A 24,903-nucleotide genomic window follows, 5' to 3' on the forward strand; every position below is an offset into this window, starting at 1 on the left:
TTAGGAGATTTTTTTTATTTTATTATTATTCCAAAATTTAAAGCATGTATGTCTCAATATAGACTACCTTTTTATCTATTGAAGTGGGTACACTGAGACGTTCTGTTTAATCCATGTCCAGAAATTAAATAACAGACTGGTGAATTTGATCTGACCTGAAACCGTGGTGGGTGTAAGTTGCAGTGAAAATGTAATCTCCACAGCAAAGCCAATGATTTCCAAATTGTTGGAATTTCAATGTGCTTTTCTCTCTGCAGTATTTTGTTAGCCATACCCTTGGGTGCCAGAATTACAGTCAGTGTTAATGGGGACTGTGTACAGTATCTGATTTGGGTTATCCATCTATGAGAACTAGGAATAGGCCTGAAAGATCTGTACATTTAGACTGCAAATGGGTATTTAACGTTTTGATTCTTAGGTGAAACCTAAGAATGGGCATTTTTGTAGTATTTTGAGAGATAAAACCTAAACAAGAATCTCTTCTCATCCTGTTGTCAGATATAACTTATTCATTTCTACATCAAAGAGGAACTCACTTCTGGAACTCAAATATTTAGCAAAACAAATTTTTTATACTTAATTGATGCAGATTATGAATCATTTAAAGGGGTCGCACACCGGATGCATTAGGTGGATGACATACAGCATCCTAAAATTCGAAGCCGTTGTTTTCTATGAATGTACGCACACTGCCGACGGCACCCAGATATGACTTTTGGGGCTGCTCAAAATTTTTCCACACCACGCACATTTTCCATTACATTGGACCCAAATCATAATAGGGGACATGCATTATACATAAGTTAGGAGAAACATTGTGTATTCATTTTCCATTAACAAGTTTCTTTTTTGTGATTGGACAGTTTGAATAAAGCCTAGGCTACTTGAGAAATTGTAGAATTAACATCACCCTTTCTAATCTTTCAGTTTGCATAACTACCAATTTCATAATTGACTAGTGGGTGGGTGGGTTGTCTGAACAACTAGACTTGGCTGTGTTAAGGACCCATGTATAATTAGTCTTCGTCATGTAGGGCTGCCCCCTGATAGTCGACCAATGGTTAGTCGATGAGAAGAGTCTTGGTGGTCCGAAAAAACTCCACAGGAAACCGATGAACGGTATTACCGCTGGTTGGACGTTAGGTGGTACTATGGGGTAATTTTCGTTATATTAAAAGCCTACCCAATAAAGCAAGACACCTTGATTTCAAACATAGAACTTTATTTTTTATTTATTTGAACTAAAACTTACAATGAAACTGGAAAAAAAATAAGTGCAATTAAAATGTTTTTTGTTCAACTTCTTGAAAGATGGTTTTACAACAGTTGTCAACATCTCTCTGGCAAAGAACCTACTTTATCTGTGCATTCTCTACCGGACTGGTATTTCATTTTCCAGGTGATTTTATTTTAATAAATTAATTTAAAATCAAATACATTTCTAAATTCCAATTGCACTTCAAACAAAAAAGCAATTGAAATAATTAAGTGATAAAATAATTTTATATATATATATATATACACACACACACACACCTTTCCATTTACCGTCAGGCAAGAATCCGTTTAAACATGCAGGTGGAAAATTACTTGAACAAATGAAGACATAAAAACAATTATAAATGTAAAAATAATTATGATGATGATAATCACTGAAATATAAATCATGGTTCAATGTGAACGTGTTTTTGTATTATTTTATGTTTTAATCACAGATGTATAGGCTGCAGAGTTGTGGTCACAATGAACTGCTCTGTGGAAATAAAGTGAACTCAAAGCACTTCCTGGGCTGAGACGTCTGAGGTCATTTGCAGCACTTATAGACTATACTGTTCTTGCAACAACCATAAAAAATCGGAGAGACAGAAACAAAGAAAGAGTGAGAACCTTTTACATGCGCATGTTCCATGAGACTGCACGCCTCCGTATCAGCGCATCATGCACACAGACAGCTTTTCTGTCTTCTGTTCTTAATAATATGTTTCTTCAAGCGCGTGTCTGGGGGAAATTATTTTTAATATTAATTTGATGATGATAATAATAGCCTAATAATAATAATTTAATACATGGGAAAACGAGCCAAATATCATCTTGACATCGTCAAAGGCATCAGCTATTGCCGATCACTGACCATCGTCGATCCTCGAGATCGTCTGTTGGCACAACCCTAATGTGCATTTCTATCTATAAATTAACAAAATGTTCAGACCGTTTCCTTGCTGGTTTTTCTGACATTCAGAATCATTACCGCTTTTGCCAGTGTCGCTGTGGCTCGCTTCGTGCGTGCGCTTGTAAAATGTATATTTTAAAGGCTCATTATTACGGTTTAGTATTTCTCTGTAATGTAGAACAGTGTTAGCAATGTTACTTTTAACATTCTCAGCCCTGGAACTCAAACCATTTTCTGATGCCCCCTCTCAGAAATATATTCAAGTAATTAATATCATAAAAATGCGACAAGTCGACTAATGGCTTAAATTAACTCCTCCTAGTCATCTAGGAAAATCTTTGGTCAGGGGCAGCCCTACTGTAATATTGTAGGGATGGCCGCGAGTACTGTGAAGTGACAGTATTGATCGATAATGAAAACGATGATAGATAATGATCATGCGTGATGTTACATTTCACTAAATTCGAAATTCAGAGACAACTATCCACAAACGTGTCAAAGAGGGGCCTTATGTTTAATTTTGAGATTGATTGTCATGCTTTTCGGTGGTACCTTGCAGTCTGAATCACCATGGCATCAAGCTTCAACACAGCGCACTGTCTTTCTTTCTGGGGAATAGCGACAGCACTCAACACTCTGGAGAAGCACAAACACCAGGACATGTTAAAGCGCACAGATAGCTCTGGAGAAGAACAAACAGTATAGGCGAGTCCTTCATTTCAAACAGCTTGACGGAATGCAACGCATGGTCTTCAAAACTATTTAAGACACCAAAACTTCTTGCAGAGGGTATTACCGACTGTTATTCACTGTGAAGCACAGCAAGTTATTACGCAAAAGCGCTCTTGAGAAATTGCATCTCAATTCATTTGAGAATTGAGACTCCCATTAAAATCATCACCACTAAAAATATTAATGTTAATAGTTGACCCCATTAATCGACTAGTCGATTGTTGGACAATTGGTTAACCACCATGGCATATCCCTAACACCAACCTGCAAACTCATCGTCACTCTATTCTTAATGAAGAAAAAAAAACCTTGGATATAACCTTTGTCTGTATGATGATTAGATTCGCTGTTTACGGGCTGCCACTAGTGGTCGACTGATATATCGCAGATGCCTATAAATCGACCAATATTCCCTTTTTTAACTATTATTGTCGGCATTGGCTGATACATTTGGCCGATTAATTTCTGAAACCACAAGGGCTCCAAGAATCGCCTGCTTGCATGTGAAAGAGCCGTCTTAAACATGTAAATGACCAATCACAGTTTGTTTTGTTGTTGGATGCTATCGTGTTTCTAATAGGTGCAATAAATGTGCAACAGCATCCTGCTTAAACAGTCCTGCATATCAGAGCTGTGACACTCGCATGAGCTCTTGTTTCAATTGCTTGTTTCATTCTTCCTCTCTCTTCTTAACAGCTCCCTGTAACTTACCTTGTCTAATGATAAAGGCAAATAACAATACAACTTCTATCATGTAGCCTACACTGTTTAAACCGACGCAATTCACAAACCTCACAAAATATGTACAGATAAGGACTGGGAAATATGTAAAAAATATTTTAACAATAATAGTTTTTAAAAAATATTGCGATATCGATTACGTCAACCCCCCCCCTGCAGAGGGTCGGTGAATTTTTGCTTTAAAATTTAATTCATATATTGAAACACGAAAAACATAAGACATTTCTAAATTAAAATTGCACTTTAAACTAAACAAAAAAAGCTATAAAATAACAAAGTGATCAAAACAATCTTATATAACCACCTCATATCCAAACATTTACTGTCTCCAACGGCTCCATTTTCCATCACGCAAGCATCCGTCAATGACACTAGGTGCAAAATTACTACTAGCCTATAGATTAAGAACTAAAGACAGTTATAAATGTATAGATGCACGCCTCTGAACAAACAGTGAATCAGACCCAAGCATTGATGGCTTTTCTTTTGTCTGTTCTTAAAAATACAGTTGAAGTCAGAAGTTTACATACACTTAGTTTGAAGTCATTAAAACTCATTTTTTTTAACCACTCTACAGATCTAATATTAGCAAACTATAGTTTTGGCAAGTAATTTAGGACATCTACTTTGTGCATAACACAAGTCATTTTTCCAACAATTGTTTACAGACAGATTGTTTCACTTTTAATTGACTATCACATTTCCAGTGGATATACTAAGTTAACTGTGCCTTTAAGCAGCTTGGAAAATTCCGGAAAATTGTCAAGCCTTTAGACAATTAGCCTCTGATAGGAGGTGTACTGAATTGGAGGTGTACCTGTGGATGTCTTTTAAGGCCAACCTTCAAACTCAGTGCCTCTTTGCTTGACATCATGGAAAAATCAGAAGAGAATCAACCAAGACCTCAGAAAAAGGAATATGGACCTCCACAAATCTGGTTCATCCTTGGGAGCAATTTCCAAATGCCTGAAGGTACCACATTCATCTGTACAAACAATAGTACCCAAGTACAAAAACCATGGTACCACGCAGCTATCATACCGCTCATGAAGGAGACGCATTGTCTCCTAGAGATGAATGTAGTTTAGTGCGAATATTGCAAATCAATCCCAGAACAACAGCAAAGGACCTTGTGAAGATGCTGAAGGAAACCGGTAGACAAGTATCTATATCCACAGTAAAACGAGTCCTTTATTGACATAACCTGAAAGGCTGCTCCAAAACCACCATGAAAATGCCAGACTACAGTTTGCAAGTGCATATGGGGAAAAAGATCTTACTTTTTGGAGAAATGTCCTCTGGCCTGATGAAACAAAAAATGTAACTGTTTGGCCATAATGACCATCTTTGTTTGGTAGAAAAAGGGTGAGGCTTGTAAGCCGAAGAACACCATCAGTAAATCATGTGGGTGGCAGCATCATGTTGTTGGGGTGCTTTGCTGCAGGAGGGACTGGTGCACTTCACAAAATAGGTGACATCATGAGGAAGGAAAATTGTGTGGATATATTGAAGCAACATCTCAAGACATCAGCCAGGAAGTTAAAACTCTGTTGCATATGAGTCTTCAAAAATGGACAATGACCCCAAGCATACCTCAGCAAAATGGCTTAAGGACAACAAAGTCAAGGTATTGGAGTGGCCATCACTAAGCCCTGACCTCAATCTGATTTTGTGAATCAGAACTGAAAAAGCATGTGCGAGCAAGGAGGCCTACAAGCCTGGCTCAGTTACACCAGTTCTGTCTGGAGGAATGGGCCAAAATTTCAGCAACTTATTGTGAGATGCTTGTGGAAGGCTAACCAAAACATTTGACCCAAGTTAAACAATTTAAAGGCAATGCTACCAAATACTAACACAGTGAATGTAAACTTCTGACCCACTTGGAATGTGATGAAAGAAATAAAAGCTGAAATAAATCATTCTCTCTACTATTATTCTGACATTTCACATTCTTAAAATAAAGTAGTGATCCTAACTGACCTAAGACAGGGAATGTGTTCTACGATTAAATGTCAGGAATTGTGAAAAACCGAGTTTAAATGTATTTGGCTAAGGTGTATGTAAATTTCTGACTTAAACTGTATATTAAAGTGTTTCTTCAAGCATGTGTCTTGTGACTAATAGCATTTCTTGTAATGTGTCACTGTGAGACGTCTTGCAGGTCGCCCGCCTGTTGCGGGCAGATGAGCAAAATTATCCACGCATGAAATACATTTGGACGAGGAGCTTGCGAACTGGATTCAGCCTTGTCATATTTTGCAGGTGGGGGGTGCTAGTTTCACACCCTGGCCACTGTTTAATTTATTTGACGGCATCCCAGATCTATGGTTTTGCCATTTCCCAATATTGTCGATCATCGTCTGTTCGCAATAGCATTGGGATCTTTGTAAGACATCGTCGATATCCGATTACATCGTTCTATCTCCCAGCCCTAGTGCAGATCCAGCATTTTCTGCCTTTTGAGCACTCCTATATCTTCCCTTGAAGCACATAATCTATCAGGATCAAATTTCTGTCCCTCTGACTCGCAAATGTGGCGTGACGGTGAGTCCGTTATGCTCGCTCAGCCATTAAAAAAAAAAACATATCGGTCAACCACTAATCATCACTCTTTATTCTTGAAATACAAAAACCTTTGGATGCTACTTTTGTCTGTATGGTGATTACATTCACTGTTTTTGGACTATCACCTCTATGTGCCTTAACTGATGTGTTCTGTGTGCAATAACTGTGGCGTGGCGCTTCTAATCCGGTGTGTGACCTTCTTTACTTGTAAGTCTTTTTAACTCGAGCATTGCCACAAAGAAAGTTTAGTATATCTGGATGTTAAATGTAGAATCTCTTAAGAATCTGTAAATAATCACTTAAAGGCAAGACCAAATCAAAATGACTCTTATTTACTTAATACACATTCCTGTTCTCATTAGTGCACGTAATTCCAAAGAAATGGTTTGGTTTTCATCAGTGTAATTCAGTCAAGTTTTAACAACATCGATGTCTTAGGATGTGAGTTGTCCTCTACACTTTCATTCTAGTCTGTCTCCATTCTGAAATGGAATCTGCACCTTCACGGTTCAATTCCGGAAGTCCTGCCCTGTTTTTTTCCTCACTGAACATTGTTTCACCCATAAATGTCACATTATGGAAGTAAAATGGGTTGTGAATTCAGTTTCATGTTGATTTTTATCAACAGTTTTTGCAAAAAGAATTTGGCATGCAGTAAGTGTAGATGGTGTCAATTCTTGCTGCACAATGCAAATGAATGTTATAGCAATGCTTAATGAAATGTTAAGATTAATGACGTTGTGCTTTTATTGAAGTTAAAGAATTCTAATCTGGAATATAGGAAAAAAAACTTCTGTCCACTGTATCACTTGTGCTGTTTTCATTCTAGATAGTTTCAGCTTGTAAGAACCCTTTAGATTAACATATTGATGAGAAGCATGTAAACCAGAAGAATGCAGCAATTTGTCAGCTCAGTCAGGACCATTTGTCTCATATGCAGACATTCCATCTGATCAGAGTAATTTTTATAATGGCTGCAAGTTTTGACAAGTGCCTTTGCATACATATCAGATGAATGTCATATTTCAAAATACATTGGAAAAAAATGTTTTATCCAAATAAAGTCAGCTGAGTAGGACATTTTTTAAAAGAATCAATGTCTTTAACTGTGGCAAAATGTAATGCCAGTATCAAATTAACAAACTAAAAATGTAATCATTATGCTAAATTTTTACTAGTCACAGATCTTTCAATTCTTCAGTGGAAAATTTGTACTTTTAAATATGCGTTCAAAGTGATTTCAAGAACAGAATATGTTATAGAATAATTATATTTAACTAAAACCCATTTTGTGCTCATAATTTAGAGGGTTGGTATTTTCCCAGATGGTTCAGGTTTTTTGTCCAAGCAGTAAAATCAAAACCCAACCTCTGACAATCGTAACTTTGGGACATCTAAGCCTTATCGCGTTTCTACTTCTAAATCGCTCGTGCAAATGTGGTCCGTATCTGTATACATTATTTTATTTTTTTATAGCTGCGCTATTCTAATGCAATGTAATGGGATTTGACTAATGAATACATTACCCTCTCTTCCTTTTCCTATGTCACCTGTGGCACCCATGGATCTGCGTGTTGGAACTGTTTCATCGATTGTTTTCCTTGGATCCCACTTTTATAATACTTAAAATATGAACTCATGGAACTTATTGCCCCTGTTGCTTTTCATGCTTACACATGGACTTAAACTCTATAATTTCTCCAAACCTAAACCCCTCCGCTGATAAATAACTGAACATGGTCCATGTAGCGCAATGAGCGTTTCCAACAAGGTGGCTCAAGGGGCATGGGTGCTGGAAACCCAGGATTTGGCAGGGTCCGTGAGGAATTTGATGGACCTGCCAAAAAGCCACGCTTCTGATCTGGCACTTTAAAAGCAGAGTTTGTATGTGGAATTCCAGAAGCTCGGTTCTGGAGTCAGAATTGATGTGTTTAAGTTGAAACAATTTCTTGCAATTTTAGCCTGAAGACTTATCCCTTTATTGGCGAGATTTTTTTTTTTTTCTTCCCATTTTTATTTTGCATTATTAGGTTTAATAGTAAAACAGCTCACAAAGTCAGCACTGGCTTAGTGCTAGCAATATGTAATTCCATATCCTATTACTCTATATCTTGTCATGTTACTTGTGTTATACTGGTGAATATGTAAGTTGTTCTGATCTTTCAATGGCTGTGTTCTGTGCCATTCAAATTTGAAGTAATACATGTAAATTTTTCAATAAAGAGTACAGTTGGTTCTCCCAAATCCCATTCAGGTGTTTTTGGCACAATATTTTATTTTGCAAAGGGCATCAAAGCTGGTACTTTTTTCTTCAACTTGAAGGTGCAACCCCTGTATATTAGAAAGAAAAGCTCAGCTTTAGGCCTGTTTCACACTGCACGTTCAAGCAGTGCTGCAGCGTAACTGCAACAGCAGGCATGCATAGAGCTTTCACACTGTCAGCATTTCTGCTGCATAATAGAGCTGTCTCTACAATGAAAAAAAAATATTTTATTGGCTTAATGCCCGTAATTATAAAATTGGCATTGGGAATAGGCCATTGAGAACTATTAAGAACTTAAATGTCATGGAATTAAGGGAATCACATTTGGCACATCCACATCACATCCAAATGGCAATTGACTTGAAACCCAAACCCCAAAGTGTATACAATAAACTGCTTAATCATCTTGGATTCAGTCAGACTTAATGAATAGAAAGTGTTTGTAATGTGCATCAGTTCTGAAATAAGTATTTTCTTCTCAAACAATGGGTGAGTAGTTTGCTCTATTAGCAGCTCTGTTTTTGTTACTCATCACTGCGCTGCTTTCATGCGGAGTTTAAATGCTGTAATCTGGGACCGAAATACACTACCCTTGCGTGTGGTGTGAAACAAGTCTAATCATTGACATGAAATATTCTGACTGCTTTTAAGAAAAAGGTGGTTTTTAAGGCACTTATACCAGTTTCCTGTTTTTCAAATAAGTCAAATTTAAATTTATGGCACTTCATTTTCATTTGTTTATAATTTAAAGGATTAGTATATCACTTTCATTAGTATTTCAAAAGGTAGCGTGGTATACCGATACAAACTGAATACCGCAATACCAAAAAATGTTAAACTGTACAATATCATGTTGCTAATTTCAGTACTGTATTACAGTATAGACCATTTCAAGAATGTAAACAAAAACAAATAAATTAGAACGTTCCAAACGTATTTCCAGAGCCTTTCAACAAAGTCTCTTTTTCAAGGTAAGTCAGTCCACTTGGCGGCCATTTTTGGATCACACGGCAGTGTGGGCAGCTATTTTTCTATGTAAACAAGCATCATGACAGTGCAGCTCTTATCTACTTGAATGGAGAGACCAAAATCTCCAAAACAGTTGGTCAAGATTACGATAAAAGAACATATTTCAAATATGCAGTAAAATTGTATTGGTCCGAGGCACGTGTGGCGCCGGCTTCACTCGAGCTGTAAGCTCTTGTGCAAGAACTTTTGATTAATAACTTTAAATTATTGTTTTCATTTGATTAGTTTTATGTATTCATTTAATTAAACACCGTTTTGATGATAAACGGCATTTTGACGTTTTATTAAAACAAATCATGGAATCTAGAAAAATAAAAATGTAAACAGAATTTGTAACTAAGACTTTATGCCGTTCTTTTAATCAGGTCATTTTCATCAGTAATCTGAGGCTGTTTATTTGTTACTCAAGTATTTAGTATTGATACTAAAATTTTGGTCAATAGCGGTTAACAACCATGCAATTGCGGGGGGGCCCCTGGTTTGACACCAAAACACTAAAGTGGTGACGTGCTGTTCTGTGTTCCCGCGTGGAGATACTGTTTTCAGTGGTTTACCTGCATTGTGAAGGCAAAGTTCTGCAGGGACACCCATTCAGGCAATTCCAAGCATTTGAAGCCGCCGCTTAGTTATACAAATCTAAAATGCAACACAGTATCACAGAAATGGAGGTAGCAGCATTTCACCAGATTTGTAATGAGGAATATTGTAAACTGTGAAATACATATTGACGCTGGAGTGCACCATCATTTTTCCATCAAAATAAAAGCTCCAGGTGAAGGTAAAGTCAATACGACAAATGTTACTATTGTTTAAAACTAGCCCTCAAAATAATACTAATTCAGCATCATATTATAATAATAATACTTGACTGGACAATAAATATTCAGCTAGGTTTCAAAATATAAGTGAGTGAAGTTGTAATTTTTGCACACCCTGTTCAATCACAAACATGTTTTGTAAAAATATATGTAGGTAAAAATTGCCTTTTTATAACTGTATTGATGTATTGGTGCATACAGATTATATTTATTATAAATTAAATACCATTCTTGTGTTTAAGTAAAAAAAAAAAACTAGATTTTTAATTAAACATTTTGAATCTACTTGGTAAAAAATGGCTGTGAGTATAAATAAAATGATTTAAAATCAATTGTCATTTCTGAGCAAATAAACAATTATCAAGACACGTTTCGGATGTCGTCAACAGCCTGAAAAATATTACTAATTTTTATAATCGCCCAGCACCGGAAGCCCCCGGTTGGAGAGTTGATTGGGATCTTGGAAATCGTAACACTGCCCCTGTTTGTGATATCGGAGTAACCATAGTATTTCACCTATTGCATTTAAACACATTCTTCTCAAAAGGACTTGCTGGAATTTTAAAAGAATATTTTGGCAGTTTGAAACAAATCTATAAGTGGAGCCTGGCTTGTAAAACCATTGAACACAAGCAACTCTTGTGATTAAATTTTGATATAATAAAAGGGGTTGGAGGGCTGTTTTTTTACCCCCCATAATCCCATTCTCTTCGAGATAAAGATTTTAAAGTATACAATTTATAGATTTTTTTTTTTTGCTTTTTTTTTTTTTTTTTTTTTTTTTTTTGTCAATTACTTTTTAAAAGATATTCTGAGGAAGAAATTCAGAACTATGCAGCATTTTCTGTTTGACTTAAACACGTGTACGCTGTGACTGCATTTCAAGTGATTTTGTAATTAAGTATTCAAATGCAATGTTTGCATTCACATTAACACCAGAGTGTACACAAACTAATTTGAAAAGTAGACTACAGAGGTTGCATGGACGCACAGATAACTGCTCCAAAGCAACGTTTCTTGAAGTCGTACCAATTTAATTTCCACCTTAAGCAGATCGTCATCCAGTATCATAGATGACTCCTGTTGAAAACTTTTTAAATATTGCCTCAGCTACAATTGGAGGCAGAAAGTGCCATAAATGTATTTAAATAGTTGTATTTTGTTATGTTGACACCTCATGAATTCAGTCTTTTTACATTTGGACCACAGGCAAAACAATATCAATGTGAGCTTTAATTTAGATTTTACTACCTGCCTTTTTAGTTACAGAACGAGTAGTCTATGAACCTTGTGTATTGGATTATGTAATTTCACACCATTTTACATTTGCTAAAATATCAAAATTCCTTTACCTTCCATGTCTTTAGTCTGTAAGTGAGATGTGAATGTAATAGTTTTGTAAATGTGTAACCTGTGACAATGGCTTGATGACCTTTTTATTTGGACTTAGGTTGACTGTCAGATAGGGCTGCACAATTGAATAAATAATTAAGAATACACCTACAGCTGCCCAAATTATGTTGCGTCAAAATGTTTTCTTAACAATGTAACCTGTTCTTCCAGTGTTTGAGCATTGCAACCACTCACAAGTCTGTTGGTCACTTCTGTGTATAATTCAGAGTTTGAGTAACCGTTTTGTTCCTGCTGCTAAGGTGGATCATTTAGGCACTGTCTTCATTTACTAAAAAAAAAAAAACTATAAAGTAATTCAGAAACAGTTCTTGACTTATTTTGAGTGGATAAACTGTTTGCCATTTTTATGTAGGTTACACATCCAAAACAAGTATTTTAATGTATATTGTGTTGATTGAAATTTGCCATTTAGATTAAAATACTTAAACTGTATAAATTATTTAAAGTACTTACAATATCAAGGGAAAAATTCAACATTTATGATTGTCTTAATTATGCAGCCCAGCTTTCCAAATTATTTTTGGTTTGTTATTCCAGCCAAATTCATACACAACTTGCATAGCAGAAATGTAATTTCACCAGTAAAAACAAACAAAAAAAATAATAATAATTTGTAAATGGTACACACTGTAAACTATGAATAAAAACAATAAATAGAATGAACACAGTTCAAATAAGTAAATAGTTATTACTTATAGTTATTATTTTAAAAGAAGCCAAGTTTCAAATTAACCAGATTTTTTTCCTTTGTGTTGCAGTCAACACAGTTTTTGTGAAGAAATAGTTTAAACCTTTTAGTAAATACAACATGTGTATGCATGCAAACCTTATAGAAATATTTTTTTTCCTCTATAGTTCATTATCATTTACATTTGCCATATAACACTTTGCTTTATGCATAGTTTGGCTTGTGTATTTTACAGTATTATTGGAATATGAACTGTCAGTATACTGGAAAGAATCATAATAGCATTATTTTACACAAAATTATTGGTAAGGGATGGTTGATGTTTTGGTTGAAAAGATGAACTGGTTGAAATCAGTCAACTGGTATTATTTAAAAAAAAAAATCATAGTTGAGCAGAATACTGCTGTATGGGTATTCCTGTCACTTTACATTCAGAGAGAAAATTAAGACTAAATATTTATTATAGGACTTTTTGCTTATCATACAAAGTCATTTTATTTGGAGTGAGGGGACAGCTATTACCAATTGGGTACATTTTCTTTGTTTACATTTTCAAACATTTGTGCCATTTCACTTTTGAGCGGTAGCCATAATGATGGGTCTGCATCAAATTAAAATGTTTTAGCCTTTAATTTGAAAGATATACGTAGTATATTTGAGTTGACCCTTTTTAAATTCTGAAGTATAAAATGCTTGTGCAATCAGGATAGTTCTGTCAAGAACGGCACTGAAAGAGGTAATTTCACAGTTTAGCATTAGACAGAAACATTGTGGAAAAATATATCAATGTCTATTGTGCTAGTGTTCTATAAATTTTTTCCTTAACAGGTTTGTTCGTGACTGTTCCGAAGTATCTTCGAATATGGATTGTTTCGGATTGTAGCCATTTATCCACCACTTGTCTCAGTCTGTAAGGCATGCCCATGGACAACCATCTGATGCGTTTTGCATACAAAATGACAAGAGCTTTCTCAGAATGGCAAGCTCTAATCTAATAGGCTAACTTTAGATTCAGGGTGCTCAGATTTTTATCAGTCCACAAAGAAATGTTTAGAAGTTCCCAGGGAGCTTCAATAATCACTTCAAAGGAAGGCAAGGCATGTTTATTTATATAGCACATTTCACATATGGCAGTTCAAAGTGCTTTACTTAAAAGATGATGCATAAAAAAAAAAAAAAAGAACTAGTAACTGGATTTGCCTGAGGTTTGTGGCATCAAATCTTTAAAAAATTATTCAGGAGTTTAGTTTGAGATACTTTGAAACAATTAAATGAGATTCTTGAGCACACCCGAATATTCTTTATAGTTAGATATGATTTTGGATTTACCCACCCCTAAACGTCTTCTACAAGACTGGGGTCATTTTGTGTGTCAGACAGACAGCCCCTTTCTGCATAGGTTCTTGGCCAGAATAAGTTGCAATTTTGACCACATTGACCCCGTTTACACCTGGTATTACAATGTCTCTCGGGTGATCTGATCACATGTGGTCACTTGTGTTTGGATTTTAAGGGGAGGGTCTCTGATTTCATGATGACATTAATAGTCATGTTAGTGTGTTAATGCATGATCACAATGTTTTGCACCCTGTTTACACCTGTATTGAAAGCTGACCACTTGTGATTGGATCACCTGAAACGCATCTAAATACAAGGTGTAAATGGGGTCGATAAGTTGATTTACAAAAGTCCGATTATCTGGAATTAATACACTACCAAATACGACTATTGGTGATGCAACCATTTTTTTTTTCTTTAAACATTTACCAGATCTTTGTTGGTTTCTTTGTCAGATTTGGAACATTTTTTATTTTCTCCATTTCAATTATTAGTGTTGCTCATCAAACGTTCCTTTTTTTGTCACAACGTTTGGTGAATGTACACCTTTTTGGAAGTAATAGCCTTTTAAGTGGTCTTTAAAGGAATGTTCCAGGTTCAATACAAGTTAAGCTCAATTGACAGCATTTGTGGCATAAAATGTATTACCACAAAAACATTTTTTTGACTCGTCCCTCCTTTTCTTTAAAAAAAAAAAAAAAAAAAAAAAAAAAGCTAAACTCTTGGTTAGATTTGAGGCACTTGTAAATGGAAGTGAATGGGGGCCAATTTTTTTACCATTAAAATACTCTGTTTCAAAAGTATAACCACAAAGCATAAAGGATATGCATGTAAAAATGATTTTAGTGTGATAAAATCACTTGCTAACCTTTTCTGTTTAAATTTATAGCCAACTTTACAACTTCTTTACCATGATGTAATGTCAACAAACCCTAAAACGATTGTAAAAATTATGATTTTAAATAACTTTACAGCTCAAATAATACACAGGTTTTAACGATTAATGCAAGTGCTTTTATAAAAATGATAAGCTTCAAATTTCTGTTTAAACCCTACAAAAATGGTCCCCATTCACTTCCAAAAAAAAGTGCCTCACTGAAACCCAGATTTTTGCCTTTTTTTGGTTTGTTTTTTTAAGAAAAGGAAGGATGTGTCGATTTTATTTTTTGTGTTAATCAGCATTGTCACAAATGCTGTCGATTGAGCTTAACTTGTATTGAACCTGGAACTATCCTTTTTTCCTTTTTCTTTTTTTATCCCCTTTTTCTCCCACTTTGGAATGCCCAATTCCCACTACTTAGTAGGTCCTCGTGGTGGCGCAGTTACTCACCTCAATCCGGGTGGCAGAGGACAAGTCTCAGTTACCTCCGCTTCTGAGACACTCAGTCCACGCATCTTATCACGTGGCACGATGTGCATGACACCGCAGAGACTCACAGCACAGGAGGCTTATGCTACTCTCCGCGATCCTTGCACAACTTACCGCGCGCCCCATCGAGAGCGAGAACCCCTAATCGCGACCACGAGGAGGTTACCCCATGTGACTCTACCCTCCCTAGCAACAGGGCCAATTTGGTTGCTTAGGAGACCTGGCTGGCGTCACTCAGCACGCCCTGGATTCGAGCTCGCGACTCCAGGGGTGGTAGTCAGCGTCAATGCTCGCTGAGCTACCCAGAACATTTTTTACAAAATTTAAATTTTTTAAATGCTGTTCATTGCATGAAACATAATAGCTTAAACTGCATGCAGATTTGCATAAGTCTAATCATAGCTGCTATTGTTTGTAGTTATATTAAAGATTAGTGCTGTTAGAAGCATGGTTCCTTATTATCCAACTTAGTTCAGTTTAGCCTACATTTCAGTTTCCTAAAAGTGACATTTAGGAAATTGAGGATACAGTTTATTATACTTTTTTTATTATTGATTTTATTTTTATTTTTTTACTTCAAGTATTGTAATTCAATGTATGTAAAATTAAAGGGCCATTTTAGAGATTTTTAGTAGCCTATTGTGTAGTCCTGATTTTAATTTATGATTATAATCAAACTATCCCACCTTCATGGATCTTCATATGGACTCAAATGGCAGAAGCTGACTTCTCAAGAAGCAAGTTCTGTACTGTATGAGAATGTCAGATTGTCCTTGATGTTGGCAAATGGAATTTTTTGTTCTGTGAACTTCAGTCCATTGAGCAGAGATGAATCCCATTTGTTTGAACTTTGAGGTTTACCTGTTTTAAGGATTTTTGACTTCAACTCAGGAAGATCGACAGTTTCCAGAACTTGTTAAACATTTTTTGTGGCAAAACTGTAGGTCTGGGTTTTTTTTTTTATTTTATTTTTTTTTATTATTATTATTATTATTTATTTATTTTTATTTTTTTCGGAAAACTACTCTGAAGTATTCATCTCAAATACACTTCAGTGTGTGGACAAATTAAACATGAAACACAGTTAAAAGATGCTAAGAAAAAAGTGGTCGTGGTAAGCAGTGAAGTATTGTCTTATGCAGTTAGTTTTATTTCTCTTTAATGGAATAAATAGTATCAAAGTTTCCCACAAATGAACTCTAATTTACAATTGCATGCAACAAAATGTGCAAATATTGTACATTCACAATCACAGTTCACAATCCAAAAATACGCACAGGTAATTTTGGGGGGTGTTTACACTTGGTCACTTAAAGTGTTTTTACTGATTGGATAGCGGTCCGATCACGAAAAGACCAAGTGTGAATGCCCTCTAAGATGCATTGAGACTGAACTCAGTCAAATGCAAATGATTCCAGTTATATGAAGCCACATATGTAAACTTTACTCCTTTCAAATAGCACTGTCAGCATTTGGAAAATGTGGTAGGTAACCACTGTTAGAGTATTAAGCTGCATTCACACTGCCAGTGACTTTGTGGCTTGGTGTCGCTAGACTCTGTGATCTGTGTCACTAGTGGGTGTTCCTACTGTTTGTCACTGTAACGTTATTGGAGGACTGCACTTCTGGCAATAACATTTAAAAAATGTTATCACGGATGAGACCTAATACTGGTTAAATTATGATATCATTACAGTTTGACAAGGAATCAGTTCTCTTGTCTCTAAAATTGTACATTCTGCAGTGTAGAGTGTTTTATAAAATGTGCAGCAGTGTTCAGTGTATTAAATCATTAATAAGACAAATCAATCTATTATGAATGAATGAATCAAACTCACTCGGAATGCAGACCGTTTCTGAAACGCTTTTCCACGCATCTCCACGCATTGTTTTATTATATCCATGCATGTGGTTACAGACAAATTATGTAGAACAGTAAAAATCCCTCACGATGCTGAAACTGCTCTGTCTTGCATGCACTCGTCCCCAGTCTGCCAGGAGACCGATTACGTGAGCTCTGCTGTCTTCGCTCTCATTGGCAGTTGCTCGTGAATGCCGCTCGTCATTTGCATAAAGTTTACATTTTCTCAACTTGTCACTCTCCACGGCGATCTCTGTCGCCAATGGCCACAGCAGGAAGTCGTTGTGCTCTCATTGAAAATTAATAGGATCGTGTTGCTGTCTCGCGCGGTGTCGCTGGCAGTGTGAATGCAGCTTTAGGGCTCACTTAAACAGTATATAATTACAAAATAAGAAAAGGGTACACTTGGGAGAGACAGGACTTTTTTTTACACCCTGAAGGCATTTGTAAGGATTTAATGCTTAAATGGTGTACCTAAAAGAGCTTTAAAAAAAAAATAGCAATGAAGGTCAAATGCATGGTATACATTTTTAGAAAACCTTTCAAAATTTGAGAATGTATTTTGATCACATTCAGAGTCTCTCATGATCAACACTGCTGACAAAACATGAGTGCTAAAACTTTTCAGTTATTATTCCTGTTTGACATTATACCTTTTAAGTATGACAGTTAGTATGGAAGGTCATTTAATTAACTTGGGTGTGTTGTTCCCCAAGATGTCAAATATACCAGGATAAATTTGGATGGTGTAAAGCAATCCAAAGACATAGCATTTGGAACCAGTGTTCCCAAGGTGGACTTTTATTTATCAGAGTATCCAAAAACACTAAAACAGAACAACTGAAAACTATGAATGTAAAAATAAATAAAATTAAAATTGTCAACTAAGTCCATAATCATAAATTACAGATCACTTTGGCTTCCTATTTTATCACTTTCACAATGTACGTTGAGCGCCCTCTTGTGTTGCAGTCTATGTATGTGCAATCTGGGTCTATTTGCCCCACATGGGGCACCTGGATGTTTCCAAATATGGAATCAAAGGGGCCATTTACACGACAACGTTTTTCAACTAAAAACGGAAAACTTTTTATGCATTTTGGCTGTTCATTTACACGACAACGGTGTTTTGGGGCCTGAAAACGCAAACTTTTGAAAACGGGTTTCAAAGTGCAAGTTTTTGAAAAAGATGACGTCATGCGCACACGTATTACGTGTTATATAAAGAATGATGGATTGATAGGCATCAACTTGATATGTATAATTATCAATATACTGGTGTCTGCAAATAACAATAATCAACAATTTATTCATTTGGAGTGTTTTGTATGGAGTGTGACCATTGTACATTAGGCAGAACCTACAGTTTGAAAATCTTGAAATTAATGTATGGATTCAGATGGGAAAAATTCATTTGCATTTTAAATGTTATTTATTTTATTTGATGTACCTTTACCCTGCAATTCATTCACCCACCGCTTATGTATATAGCCTATAGACAGATGTGATGCCATGTACAGTATTCAATGATATGCTTAGAACATGAAAACATGAGTCAGTGAAAATGCATGTTAGATCCAGTGTACACAAGAACTCTCTCTCTGTCAAAAGATATCCATATATCAGAGTTCTGTCTGATATCCAAAACCAGTAAACATCAACAGCTTATGTTAACTTACTCTCCTACCAGCCCAAGAGTCAGCAGGGGGAATACAGAAGAAGGCAGGAGACAAAGTGATGGTAAAAATGAGCTGAGTTTATTGAATAATCTTGAGAGTTCAGTCTGTAGGCATGCATGCGAGACATTCAAAACTGCAATGGCGGACTACAGGACTGTGTTTGTGCTACACAAGATCTTGAGTTTATTGACGCTTCTCCAGCAAAGTAATTGTAGTAATAAAGCAACCTCATCGTCCGTCCAGAAAAAATTGCTCGATGCTTTCGCCATCTTCATTGTTTGTATCCACCACTCTGTGGATGAATGCTTATGTGCGCAGGCGCGTAGCATTGCTTTACAAAGTGACATCGTCAACTACTGGCCTGGCATGCATAATACAGCGTTTTTAGTCATTTTCGCAGATCCGTGTGAACGGGGATCATTTTGACAACGTTGTCGTCTGTACGCGAAACTTTTCAAAAACGCAAAGGAAAACTTTTCCGTTTTTAGTACATTGTTGTCATGCAAATGTACCCTAACACACTCTAGACAGCCAATGAGGACGATCTGACATCTTTGATGTAAAGGATCGCGTTTCAGTGAATCGATCCCAGAGAAAGCTTCGCCATAGAGACGCCATTAGCGATAGCCACCATAGCTTATTTCACTCTGACTAATATTTCAGGATCTACTTATCCTATTACATAGAGTATGGGCTTGTTTTATTCAGAGCTGTCTGCTGTAAGTTGTGATATGCTACTTTTTTATATCATGTTAATTTTTAATGAAGTTATATACCAAAATGTGACGATGATTCTGTTTTCTCTGTTTATCATGTGCGTTTCACTGTAGTTTGATCTCTGAGTGAAACAAATCTGCTCATTCTACTAATCAAGACCTTTCAAAAGATATATGACACATGCCTGTGTGAACTTTTGATCTTTTTACTGGTTCTAAATATGATTATCACAAATTCTGAAAATGGAGCTGGTCTAATTTATCAGCTAATTTAAAAGTAGTAATTGAGATTTGATCAGGTCAGCTATATTCATTGTAAAGATAAGTGTCTAAGCTTTAAAATGACACCTATTTTGTGCAGAGCAAGCAAGTGGTTGAGTAATACCATAATATATGTTCGTGATCAGCAACCCCTCTCGGCCCGGTACCAGGCTGCTCTGAGTGTAAGAGGTTAATGCAGCTCGATGAAGAAACTGAAATGAAACATTAACCAGCACACCTGCTGTGAATGGACATTTTGCCCGAGGCAAGCCCCGATGGAAAAAATATACTGCATGCAGCTTTGCACACATACACGGATACGCACAGTGCAAAGTCTTGAAATCAAATAATAAATAAAACTTCTCAAACTTCACTACCCGAGATAGGAAGTAAAATTTGAAAAGTTGAATTTGCATGAAGTGTCCAACTGTAAGTATCCCTTTTAAATCTGAAGGTGTATTTCTAGGGGGTTGATTTAACATGCTCCCAATAAAGATGGATTAGTGTTTGTGTTGATGATCTATCCCTGTCACTTCAGACAGCACCATCTTCAAACAAGCTCCGGTCTGTCCAATGTTCATACTGTAAATCTAGACACTCCCGTTAAAACTGCTTGTTACACACAAGCATTGCAGATGTGACAGTTATTGATGAGCATGACGCTCTGTCAGCTTTGTGTCGGAAAACATGCAACTCCCTCAGACATTTGGACCATGCAATTTCATATTCACAACCAATGCTTATGAATGGCTGAGAAAGCACCCGTCTCATGGATAATATCGAGAGAAACCAATGACATGCTCAAATTTAGTGTAAATCTAAGACATAGATGATATTCTGTCATCATTGATTTCAAATCTGGAAGAAAATAGCCCAAAATTTCCTAAATTAACCACTGTCCCCCTGATGTTTAATCACTGTCATGCATTATCTGCATAATTTACAAATCTGTTAACAGCTAGAAAGAATGTGTTGTAAATGGTGGATGGCCTTTAGCTGACACTCTTAAAAAGTGACAAGTATTATCAAAGAAAAGGCTGTGGATGTTTACAACAGAGAAAATGGGCAGGAGGCCAGTTTAGAAACACCAGAAAATTATGAATTAGATGAGGATTTACTGTGAATTTCAAATTATTAATCTGAATTTTTGAACATTTCACCTGCCTTTGTCCTTTCCTCAAATTACATTGGTGATCTTGATAAAAGCCTTGTAGGAGCATATGGACTAGCTAGCTACTAATTGCTGGAAGGAAAGGGAAAATAAAAATTACTTCTCAATTTTCAAGGACAAAGCACATCTCCAGGCTTGGTAAGTGCACAACGCATGATTATTTGACAGTCTGCCAAGTGCTGCAACCAAACTATTCTAATTTGCTTGCTTTCTTTTTTTTCTCTATTCAGCTACAAAGTGTAAATTTTTTTTTTTTTTTTTTGGGAGAAGAGGGGTCAGGAGAAGAATCACTGATCAGCTTCACACCAAATTAGGACGGGATAGTTCACCTAAAAATGTCATGTACTCACTCTTACAGAAACAAGAAATGTTTACAGAACATTTGTCCTTTTTTACATGAAATTAAAGCACATAGTGACCAGAGACTGTCAAGCACCAAAAAGCACCACAAAATTGGTCCATATGACTTGGGCACTATTTTCCAAGTCTTCTGAAACAATAGGACTTTTTGTGATGAATATACCACACTATTGTTTTGCTTCAGAAGACCTAGAATATAGTGCACTATACTATATAGTGCATTTTATGATGCTTTGATAGTGCTTTTTGGAGCTAGACAGTAACTGGTGACTGTATTCTTCACTGTATGGAACAGTGCTGTGAACATTCTTCAGTAACTTTTGTGTAACTCTGAAGAAAGCTATATGGATTTAGAAGGACATGAGGGTGAGTAAATGACGGAGTTTTAATTTTTGGGTGAACAATTCATTTAAACACTGTTTCATTCCAGCTTGGAGCCATTAGGAATATCCTAAATCGTAAAATTGACCCTTTGCTAAGCGATGTGTAACTGACTTATCCTATCTTAGCAACTGTTGCCGTCCACCATTTTCATCTGACAAGCGTTTGCTTTTTTTAATTGGAGCCATTTGTGTTTGAGTAGTTTTAAGCAGAATTTCACAGTTATCTTCCAAAAATATGGGAAATTAACTTACAATTAACACAAGGTACCCAGAGAGGAAATGCACAGTATTCTTTCACTGTTTTTTAAACAGTGAAAGAATCTTAAAAATGTCATTCTTTGGATGAAATGGTCATCGCTCATTCCAAATTGAATATGTAAAGCAGTGGTTCTCAAACTTTTTGACTCCAAGGCCCCCCACTGTCTAAGAAAATATTTGAAGGCCCCCTTGCCTGAAACTAGACATGTCTGATTGATTCTAGAAGTTTCAGAAAGAGTCTGTTTATAATTTGTAGGCATACATCTTAAAGTATTTTTTTAGTATTTTAATTAAGCTGAATTATTTTAATAATTCTTATTTTAAATTAATTTTGAGTCAACTTTAGGAAGTGTGCTGAGGCCCCCTAGTGGGTCCTGGCCCGCTGGTTGAGAACCACTCATGTAAAGGACGCTGATATTTGCTTTAAGGTAAATTAAAGCGAATAACTAAATTAATTTACATTTTGACTTGAATGTATTTAAAAATAAGTCCGAAAAATGCTTTGCAATGTACTCCATTATAGCCAACGTAAGAATAATATCCATTCGGTTAAAGAGAATATTTTGCCAAAAAACGAGCCATTCATAGCAATCTCTTATTCATTCCAATGGGAAGTTCCGAAAAGCTTGGCAGAACAAGACAACCAAGGGGGGCAGAGCTTGGCTGAGGGTCAATCAGAGGCTTATTTTAAGGTAATAAATTATTACTTAGAGAGAACCTCTGGATTCAGTAGTCAAAGGCTAGTAGTCGTTTATACGGAGTACATCTCAACCAATTTTTTGACACCCATGCATGTAGTACACTGTACACTGGGAACTTGAATTTCAGTATACATCTTATAGGGTGACCAGACTACTTGATTGCTACAAGTGTTTTACCCCTGGCAGAATACAGTGGAAGTGTGCATTTTTCAGACTCTGAGATTTTAGGAAATGTGGCAAGAGCTTGTCTCTGTGTCTGTAATGTTTGAGTGAATGGTGGTGCTATAGTTGAGCATTAGGGGCCAGTGTCCAGCTCACCCCCTACACCACATTTGAGACTCCAGCAGTTGGTTACATTGAGGATGAGTAGTTCTACAGATCAATGGACAGTTGAGCCTGGACTTGTATGCATCAAGAGGTTTGCTTGAATATCACCAGAAAAGGTAAGTGATCTTGTCTTCTGTTCCATGAAAATAAACAAAACACTACTTTTTCCTTATTCGTGATTAAATAATTCTGAGGTTCTGGCATCACACTTCCTAAATGGATTCACAGTGCAGAACTAGTTTCTTTTTGTTGTTTTTTGTAAACACATTCAGTATTACTCCAATATATGAAATGTGATTGGTACTTCGGCTCACTTTGTGTGTTCTCAGGTGCTCTATACTGTCTTCCTCGCAGCAGCAGCATTGCTTCACCAGGCATTATGTATTTAAGTACTGCACACTTATAAAATATGATCAAGGACCTTGTGACTGGGAGGTGGTGGCATTCTGATGACCTGATGTATGTAAATTCCCCCCCCCCCCACCCTCGGTAGGGGAGCATGAAATATGATGGTCTGAAAATGTTTCAGTAGTGTATGTGGTGAAGGTTTTGGTGCTTGCATCTGGGTGGACATTTTCAGATCAAGCCCATAAACTTAAAACTTGTGCATTAGGATTCAACATTGATGTTTCATTGCTCAGTGGACATGTCTGGATTGGTTAGAATACTCCACTGCATAAAACGCATTGTCAATTAAAACTGTTGAATGCAACAGGAGTACAATTTAATGGAATGGAGTGCTATAATCGTATATTTTCAAGATTCGTTAAAATTGAAGCAGCTGTAATCGTAATCTTGTTAATTTTCGATTAATTGTGTAGTGTGAAGATGGACATTTCCAAATAAATGGAAGCAAGCACAATGCTCTAAGGTTTTGCCAATCAGGTTTTTTGATAGATGTGGCCTGAATTTGAAATGACATACTTCTCTTAACTAGTAATGGTAGTATGCCATTTTGAACTCAGTCATTGCCTTCATTGTTTACACTAGAACAGTGGTTCTCAAACAATTTTTATGAACGCCCCCTACTACGACAGAAACTAATAATAAAAGTGATAGTTAATATAGTTTACATTTGCCTTTTTGAAAATTTTAATGTATTTTTTTTTTTTGTTTTTTGTTTCAACAGTGGTATTTGTAACAAGACCATAGTGAACACATGGAAACATGGATCTTCACTACAATGGTTAGATGTAACATGATTTCTATAAAACAAACTATGACATTTTTGTAATTATAAACAGTAGACCTACTCTAAACACATGTAAAACAATAAGTACAAAATATAAATATAAGTTGTAACAAAAATAATTATATTCCCTCACTCCCCTAATGTAGCCTATGACAAATTTAATAGAGCTGAAGTAGTGATATAATATTTATTATCAATCTATTTCTGCCTAAAGTACAGTTAGTGTTACTATAGTAAATTCAAGGGTGGTAATGTAGAATTCTGTGCCTAATTCAAATGGTTTCCGCTTCTTGCACCTTGCTTCTCACTGATTCTCGCAAAGCTGCGAGTTTAAGAGCGCAGGCTTTAAGAGCTTTGCGCTGGCACTGCTCTGTCCATTGAGCTGTATCCATCTACAGAGCCATACACGTGCATTAGCTGAGGTTGTGCCTCTGCCTGTGTATTTAACACTGCTAAACCAGATACTTCAAAATCAGATGAACCGTGGTACAAATGCGTACCAACCCATTTAATTGAGTACCAACTGATATACTCAGTCTAGATAAATGTTTTAATGCAAAGAGGAGCTTGATGATAGATTTGATTATTATGACTGGTAAACACCCCCCATTTGTAACCTAATGCCCCTCTACTAATTTGCTCTCAGCACCCCCTGGCATCCTTTGAATGCCCCCATTGAGAACCCCTGCACTAGAATGTGCAATAGCTGGAGCAGCTTAAGTAGCTAAAGTAGTAAAATTCATGGTATCATTAGCCGCGTTTCCACTATCAATCCAAATGAGGGCATGCTGGTACATGCCAGGGCCAGTTGCGTTCCTGCTGTCACTTCATCGTGCTTCCTCTGGGCCTCGCCTATTACCCCTTCAAT

General features: G+C 36.3%; 1 protein-coding gene across 3 annotated transcripts in view; it reads left to right on the forward strand.

Annotated features, from left to right (window-relative positions):
* The window catches only part of LOC127425325 (splicing factor, proline- and glutamine-rich-like), a 37,774-nt gene that overhangs the window by 7,152 nt on the left and 5,719 nt on the right, over nt 1-24,903 (forward strand). The window contains exon 10 of one of the 3 annotated variants that reach the window (XM_051671177.1): nt 7,958-13,602. The exons of the other annotated variants lie outside the window; for them this stretch is intronic. Within the exon in view, the coding sequence (XP_051527137.1) occupies nt 7,958-8,068 (111 nt within the window). The 3' untranslated portion in view covers nt 8,069-13,602. Of the gene's footprint in view, nt 1-7,957; nt 13,603-24,903 lie in introns of those variants that run through there. 3 annotated transcript variants of the gene reach the window in all.

Source organism: Myxocyprinus asiaticus, chromosome 34 (genome assembly GCF_019703515.2).
Source record: "Myxocyprinus asiaticus isolate MX2 ecotype Aquarium Trade chromosome 34, UBuf_Myxa_2, whole genome shotgun sequence".
Lineage (NCBI taxonomy): Eukaryota > Metazoa > Chordata > Actinopteri > Cypriniformes > Catostomidae > Myxocyprinus > Myxocyprinus asiaticus.